This window comes from Lissotriton vulgaris, chromosome 9 (assembly GCF_964263255.1).
Source record: "Lissotriton vulgaris chromosome 9, aLisVul1.2, whole genome shotgun sequence".
Classification (NCBI taxonomy): Eukaryota; Metazoa; Chordata; class Amphibia; order Caudata; family Salamandridae; genus Lissotriton; species Lissotriton vulgaris.
The window spans coordinates 1,140,908,825-1,140,934,264 of record NC_141697.1 but is presented as its reverse complement, the minus strand read 5'-3'; the positions used below and the strand labels follow the sequence as shown (position 1 = coordinate 1,140,934,264).

Here is a 25,440-nt window from a genome sequence, read left to right as displayed (position 1 = left end):
AGCCAAGAGGTCTGGCTTTACTGTGCTGAGCACGCAAATAGCATCCTGTATGCATTAACACATAAAAGTAGGATCTGCCGGCTTTGCCAATACTTGGTTACTTTACATTAGTTTGTGTGAATCCAACTAAGCATTATTGGATAGTACAAGTGCACTAAGCTTCCATTACATAAGAACCGATGATTTTTGCTTAAATCCCACCCAGGTTTAGTTATTAATGCCAACAGTGCAAAGTGTTGGGTGAAAGACCTGGTCTTTGGATATGTTCGGCAGGGGGAGGCCCCCAACAGTGTTGAATGCAAGACTGGTCAGAAGCCAGACCCTGCGGCTCACACCATTGAGGGCTGGCCACCCACAGAAAGTTTGGTGCCAGGTCTGGCTAGAAGCCAGGTGCGGAGGCCAACCTCCACTGAACACAGAAGAAGGATGGGCACAGTGGGGGATGCTCACCTGCGGTTACGTTAAGCACAGGGCCTGGCCAGAGGCCATGCTCTACAGCCACTGCGCATGGGCAAGGACAGGGCACACCAATACCTCGAATCAGACGGGCTTTTGGGAAACGCACCTGCGTGCTGAGCAGGCAAAGCCCTTGACGGATCTACAGCGGCTTTCTTCACCACCCCTGAACTTTATCTCTACTGATGAGGGATATAAATCCCGAAGCCCGGGCCATGTCTCGGGTCTAGAGATTACTGAAGCTTCAAGAACTGATTTGCACCATCCAAGGTGATACACTTTGAACTTTCCGGTTTCTTTGCTACTCGCACTACCACTCCCAGAATGCTGAGGGGCGATCCGGTGGAGAGGCTAGCGGTGTGCGCCCATCTTGCGTTCTAATATTTTATAGACTATTTCTGAAAAAGAAAAAAAGCCTAGCAATTTCTATAGTCTCTGCTTCGAGTTTCCTGTTCATACTATAGATCTTTACAGAATATCCTTGGGAGATTTATGATGCAGGTATTGATCTGACAAGCAGCAAAGATTGGGGCTTTTGGGTCACCCCAGCAGCAAATGAAATGTCAGATAATAGAACTGTATTGCACTTCACTGACAAAATGTCCATGTAACACTTATCTAAAGACAGGTGCTTTTTTTTTAATTTGAGCTCAAACATTTGAATCCTGCACAAATTCAACAAATACCATGGAAAGGGAAACAAAATGCCCTTTAGATAGACTGACTGGCAATAACTCCCCGACATACCCACCACAGAACATGCTCTGATGTTTAAAAAGTGTAAACTGTACTGCAATAAAGATTAGGAATAAATATTTAAACTGGTTTGCAATTCTTAGACTAGATTTGATTCAACAATTTTTGCTGTAAAGGTAATTTGTTTAAAATGGATTTATTTTTCCTTTCGTATGAAGAATTAATTTTAGAAATTAAGTTTTGGGATTGCAGCGTGTATTTTGGAGTGATTGGAATGATTGTTTTTAGCAATATCGTAAAATTGCACCTCGTGGTTCATGGCAGATGAGAAGACAGGAGTCACAGGTGATGAGGTACTGTCAGAAGGGCTTCTGCAGAAGGTCTGGATATGTCTACATTCTGTGTAACAAACAACAAGTTTCTTACCTGTTTACACGTTCAGATTACAAATAAAGCTCCCCACAGATGGCAATCACCTGAGCTGTTCTTTCAGTTTCCTGGACGTCAAATTCTTTTTTTCATTAAAAAAAAAAAGGCTAAGTGTACCATCTTCGCATAGACATGCTATCCCAAGCACAGCTACATAAATATATATATATATATATATATATATATATATATATATATATAAAAAAATATTGTTATTTGTGGGCATACTGCACACAAATCTGCACAGTTCAAACTATGTAAAGGTAATAAATTAAACTCCTAGTAAGAGAATATGAAACAAAGGTAAATAAGCTTAACTGAACACAAGCTAGAACACTGACATATTCACCTGGGATGTGACAATAAATCTTTAACCACATGGCTGCTGGGCGTTTTCCCCCCCCTGTGCTGGAAAATGCTAATTTAGTGGCACCATGACGAGCTCAGCTCGTCATCAGCACACGACACCCGTGGGTGATGACGAGCTGAGCTCGTCATCAGCATCGAAAGGGTTAAGAATGAGTGTCTTTCCATGATTTTCGTTGGGTACTCAATGTCGGTGGTAAACTCACTTTTAATGGTCAGCTAAACTTGGTACAAAAGTGTACGAGCGAGTGCCATTCCTCTAGAGGAGTATCACCTGGATGACTGATGACAAATTCATGAGATTTCATATAAAGGCTACTGTATCATAGTTCACTTTCCGACATCTGGGCGCATAAAGAATGTCTGAGAAGTGCCTCGGAATTAGGGATATATCTGGTATAAGTATCATGCAAGTTTGTGCATTTTCTTATCTTTGAGTAACTATGAGCTTAACCGAATGCAATACAGTTTTGATATCAGATTTCATATTTAACATGCCAGATACCATGAACCTGGATCCAACTTGTAAAGCCCTTCAAACATTTAATGTCACAAGAAGCCTTTACTTTCTAAAAGCTTATCTAAGCTGGGAATAGAAACCTAGGATCTGTCCACAGGAAACCGGAGCATAATCCACCCGAAAGTGGTTATGAGCTGGAAAACACAAATATATGGATACTGGGAGCACATAAAGACTATCCTGGTCCACTCAGTCTCTTCAAAAAATGTAGCGTATGCTCGTGTTCTTTCAAAACTACTCAAGAGTAATATATCAGACAATTCTCTGTAGCAGTGACTTCTAACCACAGCAATAGTGAAAAAGGTTAAAGGTAAGGCCCACCATTTTACTTCTTTTTATGCCCAGCCACCAAACCCCGGACAACTTACTGAGGGTCTCCGCAGCTTTATGGAAACAGCTCTATGATATTTCAAACAGGTCTACATAAGAAGAACGTAAAATGTTAATATGTGACCTTGCACTGCTGTTGGCTCTAGTAGTTCGCAGGAGTTCTAGGGATTACATGTGTAGAAAAAGTAGCATACATTTTCCTATAAAGACTGGGAGACCTTTACTCGCTAAAGTATTCTCTATGGTTTGCAGTGGAGGCAACACGTCACCTTTAACAGGAGTGTTCAAAGCGAACGGAAATAAAGGACTAGAAATAAAGGGACATTCATAAAGGAAGGATGGCTCTCAGTTTGTAGTCACTGATATATGGGTGAGTAAGGGTGCGAAAACAACATATCAGAGAAATATACATGAAGGATGCAAGTCTTCAGATGCATACCAAAAAATAAAATGTAAGTAAGATGGTTGGTGCAGGTTCCAAAGATATTCATAACCCCAACGGCTGTGTCGCACTAAAAACCTCGACTCAGTTATGACCTACAATTTACTCTAATGTTCATAAACAAAGGTATTCCAATTAATTCCTGTGCAGGTGAATATGAATATGGTACAAATTAGGCCACCTTAGCTTCAAAAATAAGTCCAAGGACCCTGAAAGGACACATTAGATGGTGCAGATCCGGAGTACAACAAGACAATAATTCAAATACAGAATGTAGGAAACATGCATTAAAATATAGTAAAAACATCTGTGCATTTGATCAACAAATTGGCTAAAATATATGAATGACACATGTGGTTCAACAATACATTTGTTCTGACCCCTTGAATTTGGTAACAAACTAACATCTAATCTTTAAATTTTAACATGAATGGTTTACTCCTGATATTTTAGATAACATATAGCAAGGAAGACTGCAAAAGTGTATACTGGCCCCTGTGCTCTTCGTTCTCTAGATAAAAGATCACACCAGGACCTCTAACTCACTGAATGCCTTCCAGCATTAACTTGCTGTTGCCAATCAGATCCTGCCCTCGCAGAGAACACCTCGATTATGGATAAAACTGGTGTGAAACTTTGGCTAGCTTTAAAATGTTAAAAGAGCTACCATTATAGGAGTTCTCTATACACAAATCCAAAACAAGTACTGATTCCCTCTAAAGCAAAGACAAGGGAAAAGTTCCTTACTGGGGAAAAATGTGATGTATATTAGGAATAGAATTGCCAAGACCATTGGTTTAATAAACACGTAAAATGGGTCGATCACTATAATGTGCTGAAGTTAAGGTAGTTGTAGTCTTTGTGGCACTAGAGAAAAATACCCTGAACAGAAGTGATGGAATTTTCAAAGATTGGTCAACGGATATGATGTCAAAGTGCCAGGCTAATAATGTATGCTTTATCCCACTAAAGAAATATAACAAAAGTATAGGTCCTTTAGCAGCATGATGACTAGATCTAACAAAGCCTTCTAGAAGGCTCAATTGAATAGCTAGGCTTTCCTGGCAGGTGCGACTGTCTGAAGCTGAAAAAATCTACATCTAGTGGACAACCAGCTGTGGTCTTTGGTAGCCAAATATGTTATATGTAATGAAAGAGATGGAGATAGAACATGCAGGAAGATTTGATATGGCGCACACCTACTTCTGTACATATATTATTGGCCACATGTTCATAATTTCACTCAAGGATTCCATGGCGGATGAATGCCATGAATGTGGGGGGGACTAGCTATACCACTGGTCCTCACAAAGGAGCACTAATGTTCCAAAATAGAATAACAACAATGCCTGCACACCAAATGGTAGTATTTGAAAAAGTCAACAGAAAGTTTAAATTCAATTAGTCCATTTGGGCATACTTCATTTTATTCAAAGCTGGAATTAAAAAAGAAGAACTGCATTGCAGGAAGTTCATACACTGGTGAGGCATATTGTCATATGAATGGGCAGGATTAATTTTGATATTTGTATGATTTTCCTAGCCTTTGTGAAGTCACATGGTTATCGCTTGACAGACTAAACGTGCATTTGCTTGGCTGGGGTTTCTCCTTGGCGGTGATTAAAAGTCATTAGATGGTCCTATAGTCGTTTAGCAGAGAGTTTGTAACAAAATTAGTCCAAGCTCTATTTTAGTCATGGTCAATATGTCTGTCTAGGTCAGTGGGAGAAAGATGTGACAGGAAAGTTGAGATAGAGGTTGATGCTATGACCACTCCATGTGAAGGTATTTCCTGTTATTGAGAGGACTATAATTGTATCAAGGGTTGGTCCCGAGACTAATTGACGGAGATGAAGAGTTTGAAGATTAGACATGAGCGATGAAGTATGAAGCAACTTCTGCTTGTTTTAACCAGGGGCTGAGGTCACTGAGCATTCCTATGTTTTGGGGGTCAATGATAATGTTTGAGATGAAATCTAAAAGGGCATCTGGAAAGGCATTGCTGTAAGGGGGTGGTCAGGAGATTAGCAGGATGAAGGCAGAGAAGGTTGAATCTGAAGAACCTGTGGGACACCCCCGCGCCGCACGGCCACCAGCTGCTGCGTGTGCCCCTTGCCTGCCCTCTGCCTCGCTGCCTGCCTCGTTTGCCGGCTGCCGGCTGCCTCCGCTGCTGTTGTTTTTGCCTTGTTTTTTTCTGTAATTTGTGCCTGTTTTTTATTTTTTCATTGTGCCTGTGTTTTGGTTGTCCTTCCTTGTTGTCCGCCTACTTCGCCGCCCTTCGCTCTCCCTTCCCGCCACCGCCGCTTTTCCCCGCCCCTTTTTCTATTCTGTACCCTCCCCGCTCCCGCCTCCCAGCTGCTCCGCCCACCCGCGCACTTGGCCTTAAATGGTGACCGTGCGACGCAGGTGAGTGTGACCCACCTGTGGGACACCCCCGCGCCGCACGGCCACCAGCTGCTGCGTGTGCCCCTTGCCTGCCCTCTGCCTCGCTGCCTGCCTCGTTTGCCGGCTGCCGGCTGCCTCCGCTGCTGTTGTTTTTGCCTTGTTTTTTTCTGTAATTTGTGCCTGTTTTTTATTTTTTCATTGTGCCTGTGTTTTGGTTTTCCTTCCTTGTTGTCCGCCTACCTCGCCGCCCTCCGCTCTCCCTTCCCGCCACCGCCGCTTTTCCCCGCCCCTTTTTCTATTCTGTACCCTCCCCGCTCCCGCCTCCCAGCTGCTCCGCCCACCCGCGCACTTGGCCTTAAATGGCGACCGTGCAACGCAGGCGAGTGTGACCCACCTGTGGGATACCCCCGCGCCGCACGGCCACCAGCTGCTGCGTGTGCCCCTTGCCTGCCCTCTGCCTCGCTGCCTGCCTCGTTTGCCGGCTGCCGGCTGCCTCCGCTGCTGTTGTTTTTGCCTTGTTTTTTTCTGTAATTTGTGCCTGTTTTTTATTTTTTCATTGTGCCTGTGTTTTGGTTTTCCTTCCTTGTTGTCCGCCTACCTCGCCGCCCTCCGCTCTCCCTTCCCGCCACCGCCGCTTTTCCCCGCCCCTTTTTCTATTCTGTACCCTCCCCGCTCCCGCCTCCCAGCTGCTCCGCCCACCCGCGCACTTCGCCTTAAATGGCGACCGTGCGAACGCGCAGCGGTCACGCGCAGCGGGTGCGCCGTTTGTGCGCCGAAGGCGCGCCAAGGGTAAGCCCGTCTACGCCCGTCCGCGCCTGGACCGCGCCCAGTGCCAGGACCCCTGGCCCACGAGGACCCCGACCGACCCGCCTGACGTACTCCGCCGCCACCCTCACCGCTCTCAACACCGGCCGACTCCCAGAATGCCATCAAGCCACTCCACGACGTACCCACGGACCTTTCAGCTGCCACGCCTGCAAGTTCACCTGCATCCGGACCAGCCTCGCACCAGCACCCGCCAAGTCGAACACCAGCAGCACCCCCACCTCAAGTGCATCCTGCTCAACACCCGCTCCGTCCACAGACACGCCATCGAACTCTGGAACCTTATAGACGCCACAGCCCCTGACGTTGCCTTCCTCACGGAGACCTGGATGAACGCCTCTTCAGCTCCCGACATCGCCATCGCTATCCCAGAGGGCTACAAGATCGTCCGGAGGGACCGAAACGCCAACCAGATGGGAGGAGGCATCGCCATCATCCACAGGAACACCATCCGTCTCACGACCAGCACCGACAACACCCTGACCAGCGCCGAACACCTGCATTTCCAGATCCACACCAACCCGAACACCACCCTCAGAGGCACCCTGATCTACCGACCCCCTGGACCACGCACACAATTCAGCGAGGACATCGCCGACTTCGTCAGCCCGCATGCCCTCCCCTCCGCTGACTACATCCTCCTGGGAGACCTCAACTTCCACCTGGAGAACAACAACGACCGCAACACCAGCACCCTGCTCGACAACCTCGCCAACCTTGGACTCAAGCAACTGGTGTCCACCCCCACCCACCTCGCCGGACACACACTCGACGCAGTCTTCTCTTCCAGCACAGGCATCGACTTCAGCCACGCCACAGAGCTTCAATGGACGGACCACAGCTGCGTCCACTTCACCTTCAAGAGAACGACGACCCACCAACACCAGCAGCAGGCCGCCCGCAGAAGCTGGAACAAGATCACAGCAGACCAGCTCGCCACCTCCCTGAGCCAGCACCCTCCTGCCAGCTCAGCGAACCCCAGCCAGGCCGCCGACAACCTCACAAAGTGGATCAGCAACTGCGCGGACGAACTCGCCCCACTGAGGACCCCGCCTAGCAGACCCGGCAGCAAGAAGGCCCCATGGTTCACCGACGAACTCAAGAGCTCCAAGAAGAACTGCCGAGCCCTCGAGAAAGTCTGGAGAAGGGAACCGACACCGGACAACAGGACCTCCTTCAAACTTGCCACCCGGAAACACCACCAGCCGATCCGCGCCGCCAAGAAAACAGCATTCAAGGACCGGTTGGACAACAACGCACACAACTGCAAGGAACTCTTCAACATCGTGAAAGAGCTTTCCAACCCCAGCGCAGGAAACAACGACATCACCCCATCACAAGACCTCTGCAACTCCCTCGCTTCATACTTCCACAACAAGATCGCGGACATACACAACAGCTTCAACAACCAACCAACGCACACCATGACCGAACAACCACCCCCACCACCACCCTCCACGCCTGGACCCCGATCAGCACCGAAGACACCATCCGCACGATGAACTCCATCCACTCCGGATCACCGACCGACCCCTGCCCTCACCACGTCTTCAACAAGGCCGACGCTGTCATCGCACCCCACCTGCGAGACATCATCAACACATCCTTCGACACCACCATCTTACCTGAGAGCTGGAAACACGCCGAACTCAGCGCTCTACTCAAGAAACCAACAGCGGACCCCACCGACCTCAAGAATTACCGCCCCATCTCGCTCCTCCCGTTTCCAGCCAAAGTCATCGAGAAGACCGTCAACAAGCAGATGGCCGCCTTCCCCGAGACGAACGGATCCCTCGACCCCTCACAGTCCGGCTTCCGAGCCAATCACAGCACCGAGACCGCCCTCATCGCCGCCACCGATGACATCCGAGCCCTGATGGACAATGGAGAAACAGCGGCCCTCATCCTCCTAGACCTCTCCGCGGCATTCGACACGGTCTGCCACCGCACCCTAGTACGGCGCCTCAGCAACATCGGAATCCAGGATAAGGCGCTGGAATGGATCATCTCCTTCCTCGACGGAAGAACACAGAGAGTCCGCCTACCACCGTACAAGTCAGAGGCCTCCGAAGTCATCTGCGGCGTCCCTCAAGGATCATCTCTGAGCCCCACCCTCTTCAACGTCTACATGAGCCCCCTCGCGGCCATCGTACGCAAACACAACCTCAGCATAATCTCCTACGCCGACGACACCCAGCTGATCCTCTCCCTGACCAACGACCCCGCCGCCGCCAGAGCCAACCTGCACGAAGGGATGAAAGAGGTAGCCGAGTGGATGACGACCAGCCGCCTGAAACTGAACTCGGACAAGACGGAGGTCCTCATCCTGGGCTCCTCACCCTCCGCCTGGGACGACTCCTGGTGGCCTCCCGCCCTGGGCACCGCACCCAAACCGACAGACCATGCACGCAACCTGGGCTTCATCCTGGACTCCTCCCTCTCCATGACCAGGCAAGTCAACAACGTCTCCTCGGCGTGCTTCAACATCCTACGCATGCTACGGAAGATCTTCTGGTGGATCCCCACCGAGACCAGGAAGACCGTCACCCAGGCCCTCGTCACCAGCCGACTGGACTACGGCAACGCCCTCTACGCCGGTACCACCGCCAAGCTCCAGAAGAGACTCCAGCGGATCCAGAACGCCTCAGCCAGACTCATCCTCGACATCCCACGAACCAGCCACATCTCCGGACATCTGAGAGACCTTCACTGGCTCCCCGTCAACAAAAGAATCACCTTCCGCCTCCTCACCCACGCACACAAAGCCCTACACGACCAAGGCCCGAGCTACCTCAACAGCCGAGTCAACTTCTACGCTCCCAAACGCCACCTCCGATCAGCCAACCACGCCCTCGCCGCTGTCCCCCACATCCGAAGAGCGACTACAGGAGGAAGGTCCTTCTCCTACCTGGCCGCCAAGACCTGGAACTCCCTCCCTCCCGACCTGCGCCTGACCCAAGACCACCTCTCCTTCAGGAAGAAGCTAAAGACCTGGCTGTTCGAGCAGTAGCGCCCCCCCCCCCCCCTCCCAGCGCCTTGAGACCCTACGGGTATGTAGCGCGCTTTATAAGTGTCACTGATTGAAGAACAATCCACCTGTAATGACTTCAGCGATTAAGAGGAGGACTGTTATTGGAGTCTAATAGTAGAGTGGATCACATATGGGAACTGTATTCTTGCTTGAGGATTCCCCTCCCTCATTAAAGTGCAGGAAAAGTGTTTCTGAGAGCAGTCTAATATTAATATTAACCAGTGAATATGACGGCGATAGCGAGCAGTCTATTCAGTGGACCTCTTGGGAATTTTGGTGAAAATATTATACAGGTCCTCCTTTTTGAAGTCTTGCCCGTACAAAGAGTATGCAGTCAGTTTTACCTGTGATTCATCTATTGAGTGTTCCGTCTAAGGTGGTGACTGATGGAGGGGGTGGGAGAATAGGGTAATTATTCTAAGGGGAACAACAGTTGAACTTGCGTAGTCAGGCCGATATTGAAGTGAGAGGTAGGGTGCTCGATCAAACAGACGACTGTAAACAGGACTTCACTGGCCAGAAAGGGGGTAGCAGGTGAAAGACTGGTAGTGTCTCTTCCCTGTGAGGTAGAAAAGATAAAGGAGGTTAATTTAGGCAAGAATTGGACAGTTATAATTAAAGGGTTGGTAGAAATATATTGCCCGTTTGAGCATTAAGATTTGTTCCCCCTGAGTAAGGCAACAATATCCACGGGCGGGGTGATGCCCTTGAACTGGTGGGTTGGTCAAAGAGGTGGGGATGAGTAAGTGAAGGTTGAGAAAATATAGAGAACATGGCGAACAATTATGTAGACGGTAGGATAAGAGAATATAGGATATTGTGTCTTCCTCCTAGGAGTTGGCTGCCTGCTTCACAAAAAAGCCACATGTCTCATTGCATCTAAAACAATGTGCAGAGTGCTTGAAAATCCAATTATAACAAAACCAAACAAAACTGTGTTCCATTGGCTAGATTTTTGAATTATGGCTTTAAAAAAATAGTGTGCTCTTTGTTTCTCTTATTTATTAGAGGTTTTCCATTGTGTGGTGAAATGGATGATTAAAGGTAAAAGTATAGGTGCTATGTAAAAAATAAAAAAAATGCTATAGAGACAATGAGCAAACCATTGTACCACAATGTGGGTAATATGCGGTATGTAACCAATCTACAAAGCTGTTAAAACCGTGACAATAGGATGACCTACTATAAACAATGCACAGAACAAGGTTGAATAATGACATTTTACAGTATGCAGACTTTCCAAGTTGAAATAATTTGCCCCCAAACAAGGAGCCTCAGGGTGCGTGGGGATGTTGAAATAGCAGATATTCCTTCAGAGTCTTTTACTTCTTGATGGACGCGATTCCAAGAAACAAATCAGTGTTTTCTAGTCTTTTATGCAGAATATACTGAGGCTGTTAGAACAGAGTGGATAAGCTCTGGCTTGTGTTATCGATTATGGATTATGGTGAGGAATTTTAACACTCATACATGGACACCTAAAGTGCATTTTACTCAAGGTTCAGTAGCTATTTGGGAGCCCTACTAAAGGAAAGAAACACCTTTTGAAAAACAAGGTTTCTGGCTTTGGACTGATTTAACCTATGATCACATTGTCAAGAAACGTTTTGGAGTAATAATGTGGATTGGAAAACGGTGTCTACCCCAGAAAGTTGTAAACAGACTGCATGTCTGCCTTTCAAGCACTCTTCACAATGACTTTTAGTGTCTGAGCTTACCCTCAGTGTAAAGGTGCAAATCAGGCTGCATGAAACAGGTTGCATGAGCTTTTCATAACATTTGAGGTTGCATGAGCTTTTCATAAAATTTCATGATTACCAAACATCAGGTCCCATATCTCTTATTTTTGTAAAGAAAAATTCATGACCTACCTCAGGCCTATTTCGGTGTGTGTTCACCGCTTCAATATTCAGATTGACGACATCCACTTTACAACCTAGAAACACAATTTCAGTTAACAATTGGTCAGTAACACAGAATAAGAACACACCTAAATGTAAACTTTAAGGATATGTGAAAAAAGTGTAAAAGGAGTGTGACCAGTGAGTCAAATGTAAAGGCACATTCTGAACGTATGCACAATTCAGCAGATTGTGGGAACAAAAAAGATGAGCAATGTGGTCACAAATGGCGACTAAGGCAACAATTACAAATTATTCACCTAATACCTATTAAATTTGTTTTGCAAAGAGTAGGGGATAGTGGTTTATGTAGATGGAATAACTACCTTTGTTTAGCATCGAAACTCTGAAAATGGAAATATAATCTGCAATTAAATCATCAAACAGGTATAGTTAGGCTGTCCTGTTTTCAGTTTCTATTTTTGGTAAATTCTGGTGGGGTTTTTTCAGTGTTTTCAATATCTTAAAAAACAGTTGTTATCAGTGGTTACACACTTTCACGCCACTAAAAACAACAGAAAAAGTGTTTTTCCGGTGTTTATAGAACGTTTTGCTTTTATCATTGCTTGCTTTCTGCACTGAAAAAACATGGTATATAGACAGTGTAGGTATAGTGTATATGACGTCCAAAGAGATTTTTGCAAATTAATCTTATTGCAGTACACCATACAATACTTCTTCAGTCAGTCTTTGGTCATGTGCGCTCGTGCGTTCCTTCCCATGTAAACTTCTGTGAAAAGGCCCTCTCAGCATTCATAGTCCCTTGGGCTGAGAACCGTTAGCTAAGGGACACAGTTGGGATGACTCTTTCTTTGAAGCCACATAAAGCACGAAATGATAAATATCTGTGTTTTAGTTCCTGGGCATAAGAAAACAGTGCACCAGAATGGACTAAAAAGTCAATAGCATCCCTCATTAACTCTGAAGATTGTAAAGATGCTTTCAGCATACCATCTAACAAGTGGCAAGGATCTCCTACAGGGAATCATTTCAGCTCGAGTATCAATTTTGACAGGTAATCACACGCATTTTTTATATACGTAGCTGAATCACTACAAATACAAACAATATCACTCCAATCTTTGTTGAACTTGGAAAGAACCTTTTTTTGCAGAGCATAACAAGTGACTCTGCGTTCCATGCTTTCCAAAAGTCTAGTGTCACGTGTTCACCACTATCCCAGATGCTTGGTAATATATATACTAGTCACTATACCTTGCCTTTAAAGCCTGAGGTGTTGGGAATTCACCTACTATCAATACTGACCCACTAGAAACTATGGTCTGATGTATTAAGGGTTTTTACCCATTCTCTGTGACACATATTAGGAATTTTTTTTATGAAACTAGCCATTTTACCTATTAGTGAAAGAATCAAATGCAGCCAAAGTATCAAATGTGAGTTTGATATGTCCAGATTCTCTACAGTTTATAAAATAATTAAACTGAACCTAAAACGTGAAACTAAACCCTGCATCTTTAGACCAAAGGTCATAAAACTGAAAAAAGTAAAAGGAAGAAGAAACAATATTTTAGTGGCATCCCTAAAGAACAAAACTCAAGCAGAATAATGTTAGCCAGTCTTTCTTACTGCCTACTGCTAGCTTGTAATACAAAGTTACATTTTATTGACCCCTTCAGTAAGAACAAAAGGACTCTTTCACTTTCTTTTTCCTTTCTTTGAATGGCATTTAGTTTGTGGTTGTGCAGGTGTTTTTTCAGTGTTTATATGTTTTCACCAGTGAGGGCTATTTTTCTTTCAGTGGGGTTTTATCAGTTATTATAGGTTTAAACCTAAAACCCCACAGCCTAGGTATAGTGTACAAACTAAATTCACAGGAAATGTTACTTCTGGCTGCTGTGGCACTTTATCACCACTGGGGTTGAATTACTGCAGTAGTGGTGCAAAGTATGTACAGTGAGCCCATGCAAGTGAGCCCATGTAAAGGGTGTGTATATGTACAGCTCATACCAGTGGGAGCCTGCATACTTATCCTACCCCCCTACCCCTCCCTCCCTCCCTCCAGGACATAGTTCGGCCTCATGTGATTGACTGTTCTGATTCAAAAGATCTAAGTTGGTGATTAAAATGACAAGGGAGGGGTGGTTACCTACAAGTGGTGTCAGCCGATTAAAGAAATGGGATGGACATAGTGCACTGAAAGTGAGGGTCAGGCTTTAGTACACATGGAAGAGGGAGACATCGGGAGCAGACTCTTATACCCACCTAATATATGCTGCCAAAGACAATGGAATAGCCAGCCACAGACCGGCAGTCTGGCATTACCTGTTCACAAGCCCCCAGAAGTAGTGTGAATATGTATCATGTACAGAGTTATTTTTGCATGCTCTGTGCATGCACTTATAAGTAACTCCCTCTGCCAGGTACACAGAACAGTTCAATAAAGTGGCGTGTTCCTCCATAAAGGAAGTCCCTCTGCTTCCCAACTACCATTGCCTTCCCAGAGTGCTTGCAAACAGCCAGTACACACATCACTTAGGCAAGGGTTTAGGGGGCTTGTAGGCAGGTGAACAAGACCAACATCCCCACTGCCATGTAATATACAATAAGGAAGCAGTGTTGATGCATGTAGGCTGCCTCGGTTGGCATCCTGATGCTCAAACATTTTCTTAGACGGATGGAAATTTCCAACTCTCTATCTAGGCTCTCTGGGTACGAGAAAGTCTATCAATAAGGCTCCAGTGCATGCATCGTCATTAAACAGCCTAACTGTAGCTTCGCTGTTCCTCTCCTTTAACCTACTTCTCCCGTTTGTTCAAGGTTAATCCGTGAACACTGGGATTCTTAGGAAATGTGGCCACAGTTGACTGGGCACAAATTCTATAATCCACTTTATTATACAGAGCAGCTATAAAGAGCATAATGAGAAAGATTCCAGCAGACAGAGGATTACACTAGAAATTTAACAATTCTCGCCATAGTGTTCAGCTGAAACTATGTGTATTTAGGTCCGATAGAGCCAGTATCATACCTGGAGCAACGACCCCTTAGAAGGGAAATCTAACGCCACTAAACCCAGAGTGTTCAATGGATGCAGTCTTAATGTGGTTTTCATCTAGCTTATTAGTTATCGTCCTCTCACAAACCAGGGGAATACGTAAAATGGTATTGCTAACCAAAATACTTGAAAAATGAGTAAATGAAGACCAAAAGTTTCTTGGGACTGCCTTAATGTCTCCTTTGACTAGCTCTTGTATCATTTCTACCAAAGGGAAAAGAGAAGTACGTTGCTCACCCGATTGCTATATCAGTCCCAGTAACTGATTGTAAATTCCATATCAGCCATAGTTGTGAGTGATTAAGAGGAGATCAATTACTTATAAGCAAAAACAGAAAATATGAACAAGCAGAAACCTTAAAATTGCACATTATTTTGCTTGGGTGGTAAAAGAAGGCATATACAGTAAGAGAGAAGTTGGGCTTGGCACTGTGTTCCATCTACGAGGTCATGTCTGCTAAAAACAATGCACAAATAAATGCAACATACACTGAATGCTTGGTTAAACACATCATACTCACCATAAGCCACAGGAGTGAGTTGTAGGACGGTGTGAAGTGGGCACTTCAGGTAAGGCAGCTCCTCTAGAAAATTGCAAAAGAAATGTACATTATTTCTGTACACAGGAGAATAGAACATTATTCTGATAGAAGGAATTCTATATCACCCTGTAACCCCATCCATTATTTGTGTTTCCCCCATTCCATCACCCTGACCTCTCACAATGTCTCCCCTGTCAGTGACTCCCTGACAATAGTTCAAGTGCATTTTTCAAAGACCCACATCCAAGGAAATGGTGGCTCGGAGGGGGAGTTGGCTAGGGAGGAGTTAAGGGTTTGCTGGGAGCTGAAGACTTGTGAATGGAGACAGTCTCTGGGACAGTGGGTATTTGGGTTATGATGGCAGACCACTAGGACAAGGACACGAGGTCACGGAGGCAAAGACCCTATGTGTGCTCTATAAAGTCATCAACCTAGTAACTTGCACACTAATCTGGTTGCCCCTGCTGGCTGCCCACAGCACCCCTAACAAATGCCGGCAGGAGCCGTCCTATTTCCTTAAAATAGGCTGTCACGATGGCAACAAAGAGCACCCACGACCTACTAATTCATTGGGGGTGCAGGGGGAGCCCCTATACCCTTGCTGCCTCAACCGGCTCCCCAGCAAGCACCTACTGTGGTACTGGCGGGAGCCGGCACTCTTTAACTTTGCTCCCACCTGGGAAAACGCAGCATTCTGCACACCCTCTTTCTGAAAATGTAAATACTGGCCACTGTGGAAGACTCCCCAGGGCTTTGCAAGGCTCGGGGCGGGTCGCACACCCCGCTCACCATAATCTATAAATCGGCCCTGGGGGATGTGGTCCCCCAAAGCATTTGCAAGGCTCTGGGAGGATTGGGCGCACACCATCCGCCCCAAACAAACAGCTGACTCCCCTGGGGGCTAATTTAAAAAAAGGGCGATTGGCCACCATTTAAAAAGGTTTTTCGCCCTGCCCGGGGCAGCGAAGCCAGTCCATATGGGACCAACCCACCAGGCCCTATAATGGGTTTTTATACTTTTTTCACATCAGATTACTAAAAGGGCTGCTGTGATATCTTTGTTGGTGCGAGGGCATCCAATCAGATCTTATCATAAGATCGGTCTGCTTTGCAGATCCTCCTGCAGTGTGAAATATTTATATTTACGGATTTATACCAAATAACAACAAGCATTTGCAATGCAATAGGTCTCGCATTATTTAAGTTTGAGCTATTGGTGTTGCATTATTTTTAGCAATGCCAATAGCTCAAACTTTAATAATGCGAGACCTATTGCATTGCAAATGCTTGTTAAATATATGAAATGACCGTAGCCAATTATAACGTAATTTTATCCTTTGGTGTTTTCAGTGACAAACATATGCAGTGCCAAAGCAAATGTTCACAAATATGCGAGCACAACATATACACGTAAAGATGTGCAATTAGATGTGTACAAATACATAGAAATAAATGCACACATATGTATAGGAGTAAATGTGTGCGTGTGTAAGTGAAGGTCCTAAAGCATTCTGAAGATTATGGATGCCGGGGCGACCAACTGCTGAAATTAGAAAACCTGAAAGCGGACATGCATTGACATTTACTGTAACGAGGTCAGCCAATTGCCAGGCCCACTATTGCATTACATAATTCAACAGCCTCGGGCTCCCTTCATCGAGCGACCCTGCACTGAACCCATCGCTGGGGTTACATGAGGCTGGCAGTCTGATCTGACTTCAAAGCGCCATATTTCGATCCTACACTGCTCCAGGAAGGACTTCTGAAGCAAAACGTTGCCAAAGAGTTGATTTCAGGGAGGAAACCTCTCAATAACACAGCAAACAGATCTTTGCCGAGGTTTTAATTTTGTCTGCAACATATATGATGCTTTTCCAGATTGGCAGGCCACATTGTCACAGAATGATAAGACTAATGAAACTTTAGGAAAGCTTCTCAAGCAATCCCATCCATAACAAATCACGTATAGTTAGTAAAAAGTTCTGAATTCGGACTTCTCCAAATGAAAAGCAGTACAATGAGTATCTCCAGAATAAGCGACTCCGAAACAATGGTACATTTACAGACGAGATGCCCCCTAGCGTGCCTGGGTCACAGGGCTCCTCACTAGCCCAAGAGCATGAGCTACTCAGCGGCGGGTTCCAAGGCACAGGCCCTTATATCTGTGCACGATGAAAGAGCAGAGGCGTGTCGAGAACTGAATGTTAGGGGGACTGGTGGGGCCACCCACAACCTGCAATCACGAAGATGGGGTGTATATGTGTAATATATACACAAAATAACTGATGTAAACATTTAAATAGACTGAATTTAACATTACTATGGTTCATCCCGCATCCCGCAAGAATGTGTCACTGATAGTCATTAAAATGTCACCCATAATTACATCGAAATGATGAAAATGTCACACATAGTGATTTGAAACCTTGGCAGCTATGTTTGTTGTATATATCGTGGCAACTACAGGGAGAGCAGGTTTGTGTCGCTGCGTTTTTGAACCTGTTTTCGAACCTGTTAACTGATTGCTCCCCCCGCTCCTGGTTACCTGCTGCCACTGGGCCTTGTTTTCGTTTCTCCTCTGGCGGGGGCCACCTCCATGTGGGCGTCATGTTGTGGTCTGCTGAATGAAGTCATGGGGACCGGAGGAGCCGTCCGAGGCCAGCAGGCCGGGTTTGGAGGTGGCGCAGGGCCCTTCAGATTTGCACCAAACGCCGAGTTGAATAAATACAACTACAAGTCAAAACGAAACCTAAGAGCCGCACGTGTGAGCTTCTACCGTAGACAGCTCACGTCGCGAGGCTCTTAGGTTTCGGTTTCCAAGGCGCATGGCAGTGAAGCGGGTGCTCAGAGACGGACGACAAAAAAAATAACCTGCCTGTTTATCAGCGCCGCGCGCTGGTATGCAGACTCCCCTGCATTCCACAGAGGCGCGCAACGCGATCCGATCCTTTCCTGCCATGCTGTGGACACAAGACCTGGCCGCGCGCACAACGTTATCCTGTGGGGAAACGCTGCGTGCGGCCAGGTCTGGTCTCCCTTCGCCGTCTCAGACTGCTGAGACGACGACTATAGTTCTCGCTTGCGAGAACGCGCTTTCAGCGCGTTCGTCGTAGGCGAGATCTAAAAAGCACGCCTTCTGGGCCAAGATCTAGCTTTCTGCCACATTTGATGCAATTCCGTTCAGCAGCTTTTGGGACCGCCCTTTTTCTCGGTCCCTGCCTAACGGAACACCCCAAAACTTTCCAGGAAGGAGCAGAGTTGGATGAGACTTGTTTTGGAAAGTATCATGAAAAAAAAGTGAGTGTGTGTGAGTGCCTTTGTGTGTTATCCAGTTGTATTTATTACCTCTCAAATTTGCCTGTACTTCTAACCTTTCTTTGTAAAGTGAAGGACCCAATGTTCCCTTAATATATTATGTACAAGCTTTAAGGTCATTGAGATCCTGCACTCTATAATAAATACAAATCTAAACAAGCATTAGCAAAGCCAATAGGTTTTGCCTATGCGAAATCTACTGCCATTGTCAATATTTTACATGTTGAACAGAAGTTGGTCTGTTGAACAGTAGTTGGTCTGTTGAGCTACATGGCTTAAAGTAAAAATAAAAAATGAAAATACAAAACAAAATTTAAAAAAAGCACTATGGGTGAGCGTCAAAGGCGAAGCCATCTTGGGTGGGCAAATAGCGTTCACACTCCTGAGGGGCTGCAGTCTGATCAGGTAGACAGGCTGGAGACAGGGATTGAGAGGGGAGACCAGTGCCCAAACCAGTTTTCCCTATGGGTGTGTAGCTCACAGGTAGCCACACCTCTAAGGTGGGCTACCTAGCGCCTAACATCCGAGGAGGGTCCAAACATCTTGAGAGTGGGCAGAATAGTGCAGGTCTGGGATTGCCAGATGCCACACATAGCCGGAAAGCAGTCACCACGAGGGAGGGGACCTGGTAGCCCATTGGCTAGTGACTGCATCAACCCCCTCGGGGAACTTTTTGGGAATAAATATGGCACCCTAACCCTCAGATCACGTCGGAACAAGGACCAAAGAAAGACTGCCCTGATGCCCCCTGGACTGCACAAAGAGAGAATGCACAGTCTGCTGGACTGCACCTGCTGCACCTTGGGATAGCAGAGGGAAGACTATGTCTGTGGCTTCGGGAAAAGTCGTTCCCCAGCCCCAAACCAGAGAAGTGGCTCCAAGGATCAGTCGGCTGACCTCGTGGATCCAGGGTCACTGAAGCTGGAGTAGCCCATTTCGTCAAGTTAGGAGAATCATCACTAACTGCTGCTGGGCGCCCAAAGAGACCCATCGTCGACGGCCAACAGTTGCACCCCAGTCAGCTGCACTCTGTGAGTGCCATTGGAGTCCAAATTGGCACCCAAGAAGGACACCAGCTCCCACCAAAGGATATCGCTGGGACCGCTGTGGACAAAGACTGGTAGTTGAGCTGCTGCTGGCCTTCTTTGGTCTCAAAGAGGCCTTCAAGGGACCCTGACCTTTGTGGCCAAAGTCACACCACCTTACCCGTGGACCGAGGAATAACCGCAAAGACACCCGTAAACAACAGCCCCCAGAGCATCCTTGAGCATCTTCAACTCCTGCATCTGCAGCATCAGGACCACTCCATTCAAGTCCACAACGGTTGTGCTGTAAAGTCTGAAACTGCACTGCAACACACTTGTGGCCAGGCAGCTGTCCACATCTACCTCATTGCCCCCAGACTTTCTCCCTGTCGGATTTGGTCGACTAAGCCAGGCCAGATTAGCTGAACCAACTTTCACAAACTTTTCTAAAGTTTACAAACGTTAATGTTACTTATGCTGGTTTGCGGTTGAATTAAACATTAAGCCTTCTTTAAAAGTCTTCATCTGTACATATTTTTTTACATGTAAACTAATGCTGCAGAGGCGAAGATGAAGAATTGTGTGGGAGTTGCAGTGATCTGCTAAGAATCTTAAATGGACTAGCTGGTAACTAAACACTGCATGGCCGTCAAACAATCTATACTCCAACACACAAATCGGGATCTAGATAGTGTTTCTCAACACAAAGTTGTTTTCCACCAGGATATATGCACGGACCTGGATAGTGCATGTTCAAGGAAGTCACCCTTTCCAGGGAGGCATACCTTTTCACCGTTTACAACTGTTCCTCGCTGTTTTAATATATGTCTGCAAAGGACAATGTTTTAAAATAAAAAAAAATAAAAAGCAATGGGACAAGCAACAGCGTGAAAGGGGAAGGTATGGGGCAACAGGTGGGAGAGGGTGGAAACCCCATAACTTTTTTCATCAATTAAAAAGTAATTAGAGATGAACACGTTATTGACCCAAACAGGAGGAGACACCCTGTTTCTGTGGTTAAGTCGGAATAGCAGCATTGTTATTTATCCGAAAACAGTACCTGCAGAAGCATGCAGCCAGTGGAAGGACACTAGCCCTTGGAAGCAGTAATTGGTCCAGGCTCCGCGGCACAACGACGGAGGCAAAGAGGAGGTGCTGACCAGTGAGGAAACTACAGTGACGTGGGAGCCAGACAATGGCAAGTAAAGGTAAATAATGGGTGGGTTCTAAGCCCAGTTTCAGATTTTTTCTTTTTTTAAATGCAAGAGATTTCGAAAGTGCTGTGCATGCAAAACCTAAAAAGGCAGAAAGTGCTCTCCTGAGGCTGGGGTCTGGACTGTACTTGCTAACAGACTGGAGGCATTGCAAAGCAGAGGTCCATCTGTGTCTAACCATCGATGCAAGGGGCTACTTCCCAAGGCGGGTCAGACAGGCAGCCATTGACATGGAAAAGATCCAAAAACGATGTCCAAAGTGCAAGGAGGACTGACATTGTGATTAATATACTATTTATGGTTGTCAGTCAACCAATCACTATGTATCTTCGGTCTCTCCTGTCATCCCCGAAGCTCAATGGTTCCCCGCCTCTGCATTACTGCTCAGACACAAAAAGGAACCTCGGTTTTAGACACACAAAAACACATCTCGTACTTTTTAAAATCTCCTGCCTAAAACAATGCTCTCGTCTGCTACCTTTTCAGAGAGATTATGGTGTACGGTCTGCATTGGAACATACTTGTTTTAACCCCACCACTATTCTTTCAAGAATGCGGGCATTCTATTAACCTAGGGTTCAGAATTGCACAAAAATGACCTAGGACGACGCCTTTTTTGGGTAAATTTCACTTTTGTGATATCAGAAACACAGAAAACAATTTTATTCTTGCAGTTAATGTAGTTGAGGGTTTCGTCAAAATAAACAAGGAGCGTTTGCTTAGTCCTAAAAATATTTGATAAATGTTATATTTTGAGTGAAAAATATATATATTTTTTCTCTGCTCTACATTAGTAATAAATGCAAAGCTTGCTCCATGGTACCCAGGTACAATCTGCTGCAGTACCAGTCATTTTCATAAAACCTATTGTCGCATGAAGTTGAGATCAGGTACTAACACCCGTGAAAAGTGACTAGTAATCAAAACAATACCCAATACTAGTAGATGTCGAGGTGACATGAAGTAAAAGACAGCCACTGATAAATGCTGGCTTGAATTTATTGCTTTACGTTTACATTTTCTAATACTTCCGCAGCTAATCTGCAGGTGGCGCCAAAGTACAAATAATTCTAGTGGCCGACAGCAGGGCAAGAGCTGAAAAGTTGGCAACCACATCCTAATTTTCAATGCATTCAAAGCATGAACAGCGGATATTGGTTTATAATGGAAATGTAGTTTATTGAAACATCAGCGTAAGTGAAATTTACGCGATGCAGAGGTTTTACAGTGAAGTTAGATATCGTAAAAGCGATGGCAAGCCAGGTAATTGGAACACAACAAGAGAGATAAGGGGCTCAGTGCCATTGGCTGCTATTGTGGACATCAGGTGCGCATCAACTTTCAGATTGCTTCTTCAACTCAGAATTCATCTCTCTGGATGAGGAGCAGTTTTGAAAGACACGTGAACCTTTGAAGCTCCAATGTGGGTGGGTTTAAATTTCAGATGAAACATTTATGTGGTACTTTTTAAATACCAAAGTAGATAGAATGATGTTTTTTGCTTCTTTTAATTATTGAGCAAGTGGAACAAGAATAAACAAGCACTGGCGTTGCCAATAGGTTTCGCATTTGGAAAGTTGGAGCTATTGGTTTTGTAAATGACATTTTATATTTATATATCGTTATTGGCATTGACAATAACAATATATAAATATAAAATGTCATTTGCAAAACCAATAGCTCCAACTTTCCAAATGCGAAACCTATTGGCAACGCCAGTGCTTGTTCATGGTTAAAGTGAATCGCATTGGCTTCGAAGCGCCTCTGTAGCCGTGGTGAACGGGTAGCATTTGCTACGAGTGGTTTTAGTTAGTCTTTTCTGGCACGTTATTGCGCTTTCTCGTCCATGTAAAGGCAAATGGCCTCGCAATGCTGGCAAATGGCCGGAGGGAAGCCGGATGGGGGCGGGAGAGCCTGCTGGGGGGGGGCGGGAATGCAAGCGAGGGGAGGAGAAGTGTGGCAGGCGGATTAGGGAGATGCGCGTGCTTGTGTGGTCACGTGACCCGCTTTTGTGGTCACGTGACTCACATGTACTGTGAAAAAACCGCAGTGGTTTGACGAGTCGATGGAGCACTTGAATTCTCGCCTATTACATTCGCAAGCGAATGATAATAGGCGAAACCTAAAAACAGCCTAGAATCATAACAGAGGGTGTAGGAACCGAAGAATAGAGATCAGAGCACGACTTATTTCATCAAAATACTGCACCAATGACGATGACAAATCCAGTTACATTGAGTGGGTCGCTGGGTCAGGATGGCCAGAGAGGAGAATTGGGAATCCTTCTCCTACACCCAGGCCTGGGTGAGGAAATGAAATGTTGCCCTTTAAAAACATACTCACAATGAGATCCTATTCTGGGGCCCAGGAATCATCACTCATCTAAACCCTCCAGGAAATAAAGGAGAGGACAGTGAGGTCACAAACTGGAGTCCAAAAACATGGGATTTGGACCAGAGTATCCACCCACATGGACTGAGGAGGGTAGATGTCTTAAGAGGTGGACTTCATAGGTACCGATGCCTATGTGCATTTCTTCTAATGTCTCATACAACAGGAGAACTGTGGATTGATCCTTGTGATCAGGAAACTACCTCCTAGAATGTTTTCACTACAGGCCCCAAGCAAATGACTTTTTTTTTCTTGGGATTTTTATATGGTGCAAACTCGACCCAAAGGTATCAGAGCATGTTTGCGACTGAAAAAAAAGGTAATGGTATGTACAAATACAATTTTGCGAGTCACTGACTCGCAAAATAGCATTTACAACCCGCTATTAGGAATGGGCGTCCCTTCCTAATAGCGAATCACAATGCATTGTGCAATTGTTTTGCGACCGCATTAGCAGCAGCAAAACTCAGTTTACCACCTACCCCAGCAGGCCACCATCCCTGGGAGTCCGAGCCATTCCAAATGGGGTCGCAAATTGTGCTTGCCTAATTAATATTCAAGAGGCATGCAACTTGCGACCCACGTTAGGAATCGCAAACAGTGTCTGAGACACTGTTATACATCCCAATTTACGAGTCAAACATGAGTACCACAGACATTACCCCCTGAAACATTCAGATACTTACCCGCCGGCTTGTCCAGAAAGTAGGCGAGCAGACATCGCATTACAGCCTGGTGGCAAATAACCAGCACGTTCTCCTGGCGCTCCAGCTCCATGATCACTGGCTCTAATCTCTGCACAAGATCTTCGTAGGACTGAAAGAAAGAACAAGGAGGAGTCAGAAGGCAACGAAAAGCGGCAAGTCCCTTTCTGGTTAGTCATACGGTGAACAAGTACTTTTTCATGCAGCCGGATCATGAATACGGACACTGATGATCTTATCGAAGTGTTTGAGCTCAATTTAATGGTTTATTTCACTTGTGAAAACATCACAACAGCTGTTCAGGCGATTTAAGTGAACTGAACTTCTACACGAATCAGTTAAATGACTGTATACATAGGATGGTTATCAAAAAATTATTGCTGCACGTCTACACAGCTGTAGACACTTTCGAAAGGTCACTTGCCCATCATAGTAACAGGAAAACAACAAGATGACCAAGACCAGGGCCCTTTCATAGGCTTCTACCCGTTAGTGGAGGCTGGTGTCAAATGGTATTTGTACAGAACCACACTACAAACTTGAACAGGCACCCCGAGATCAGGAGCTGCTCAGCACCCCATATGAATATTGTTAGAAGCTGTGAGGACACAAATGCAGACTAGGGTTTTAAAAGATTTGGTAAACCAATCGCTATGATAACAAGAAAGGAACAGACCATCAGGCCATCAGCTTTTTCAGTGCACTATACTCGTGCGTCCCAAAAGCCAGTCAGCCAATAGAGAAGGATCCTGTGCCTACACACACAGGGTGGGGCAGATGGTGTGAGACCTTCAATACAGTAAATCACTGTCCATTTGGAGCAGCAGGGTGACTGCCTAAGCCCCTGGGCCATCAGCCCCACCATATAGTTGTGCAGTCCCTAACAGAGAAGATCATAGTTTGGGGAAGGAAAGAGTTCAAAGTGGGAGGTGGAACTGGAGTGCCATGGCAGCAGACATAAGTTTGGGATCTGAGAGAAGAGGAAAAGAGCATTAAATAAAAAAATAAAAAGAGTGTGTGCTTGGTGGAAGCTGGAGACCATTTCTAATAGAAACCCCGGCATCTGATGGTCCTCCGTGCACAGAATACTAATTTCTAGTATGCTGGTGCCCATCCTAGGCACAATGGAAGATGTCCTTGATATGTTGTGGAAGACTGCATGTAAGAGCTACTGTTACTGAGTGCCTACACTCACCAGTGACTGAAGAGGCACTTTCACTTATAAGCCAGACCTATGGGTATTGCCAATGCTTCTTACAAGTGACCTAAACCCCAGATCTTCCAAAAAGACCGGTAATCACGGGGTGTATATGGTTAATTTGTAAAGCTACTCTGAAGGAAATATAATCAAAGCAATATTCCTTTAAACAAGAGAAAGAGCCCTGGTAATAAATACTAAACCCATATACCTAGATTATTTTCATATGTGCAAAACTCATGATCCTGCACCTATCGCAGGTAACGTTAATCCACATGAAACCATTAAGGCTATCGCACTCAGTTATAGTTGTAGAAAAGGGAAGCAGACAATCGGTTATCAGAAGGAGACCTTGAGATGGTCGGATAGCCAACTAGCAATAAAGACTTACATAGAAAAGTAGCATACGGACGGACTATGGAGGCGACACAATAGAAAGACAAGGCACCACTGGAACCACTAGGGGGTGTCATGGAACCCACCTGGGAAAATAGCACTTAAAGTTCTAAGGCCGGTGTGGGAGGCTACTGCATTGACTTGGCTGGTAGGGGCGTAATGCATTTCTGACAGCTGCTTTTGGGAAAGTAATACAAAACATTATAGATATGTTTAAGATTACGGATTGAAAGATGAAGCGAACTGCTAGCCCTA

At 45.7% G+C, this 25,440-nt stretch overlaps 1 protein-coding gene across 5 annotated transcripts in view; it reads right to left on the bottom strand.

The window, feature by feature from the left end:
* PFKFB4 (6-phosphofructo-2-kinase/fructose-2,6-biphosphatase 4) overlaps positions 1-25,440 on the bottom strand; it is a 290,956-nt gene that overhangs the window by 3,000 nt on the left and 262,516 nt on the right. For 3 of the 5 annotated variants that reach the window (XM_086939178.1, XM_086939180.1, XM_086939176.1), the window contains exons 11-13: positions 23,574-23,703; positions 14,922-14,984; positions 11,352-11,416 (exon numbers count right to left, since the gene is read on the bottom strand). In XM_086939178.1, coding sequence (XP_086795304.1) covers positions 11,352-11,416; positions 14,922-14,984; positions 23,574-23,703 — 258 coding nt within the window. Of the gene's footprint in view, positions 1-1,464; positions 1,552-11,351; positions 11,417-14,921; positions 14,985-23,573; positions 23,704-25,440 lie in introns of those variants that run through there. The other 2 variants (XM_086939179.1, XM_086939177.1) reach the window with 1 other exon arrangement.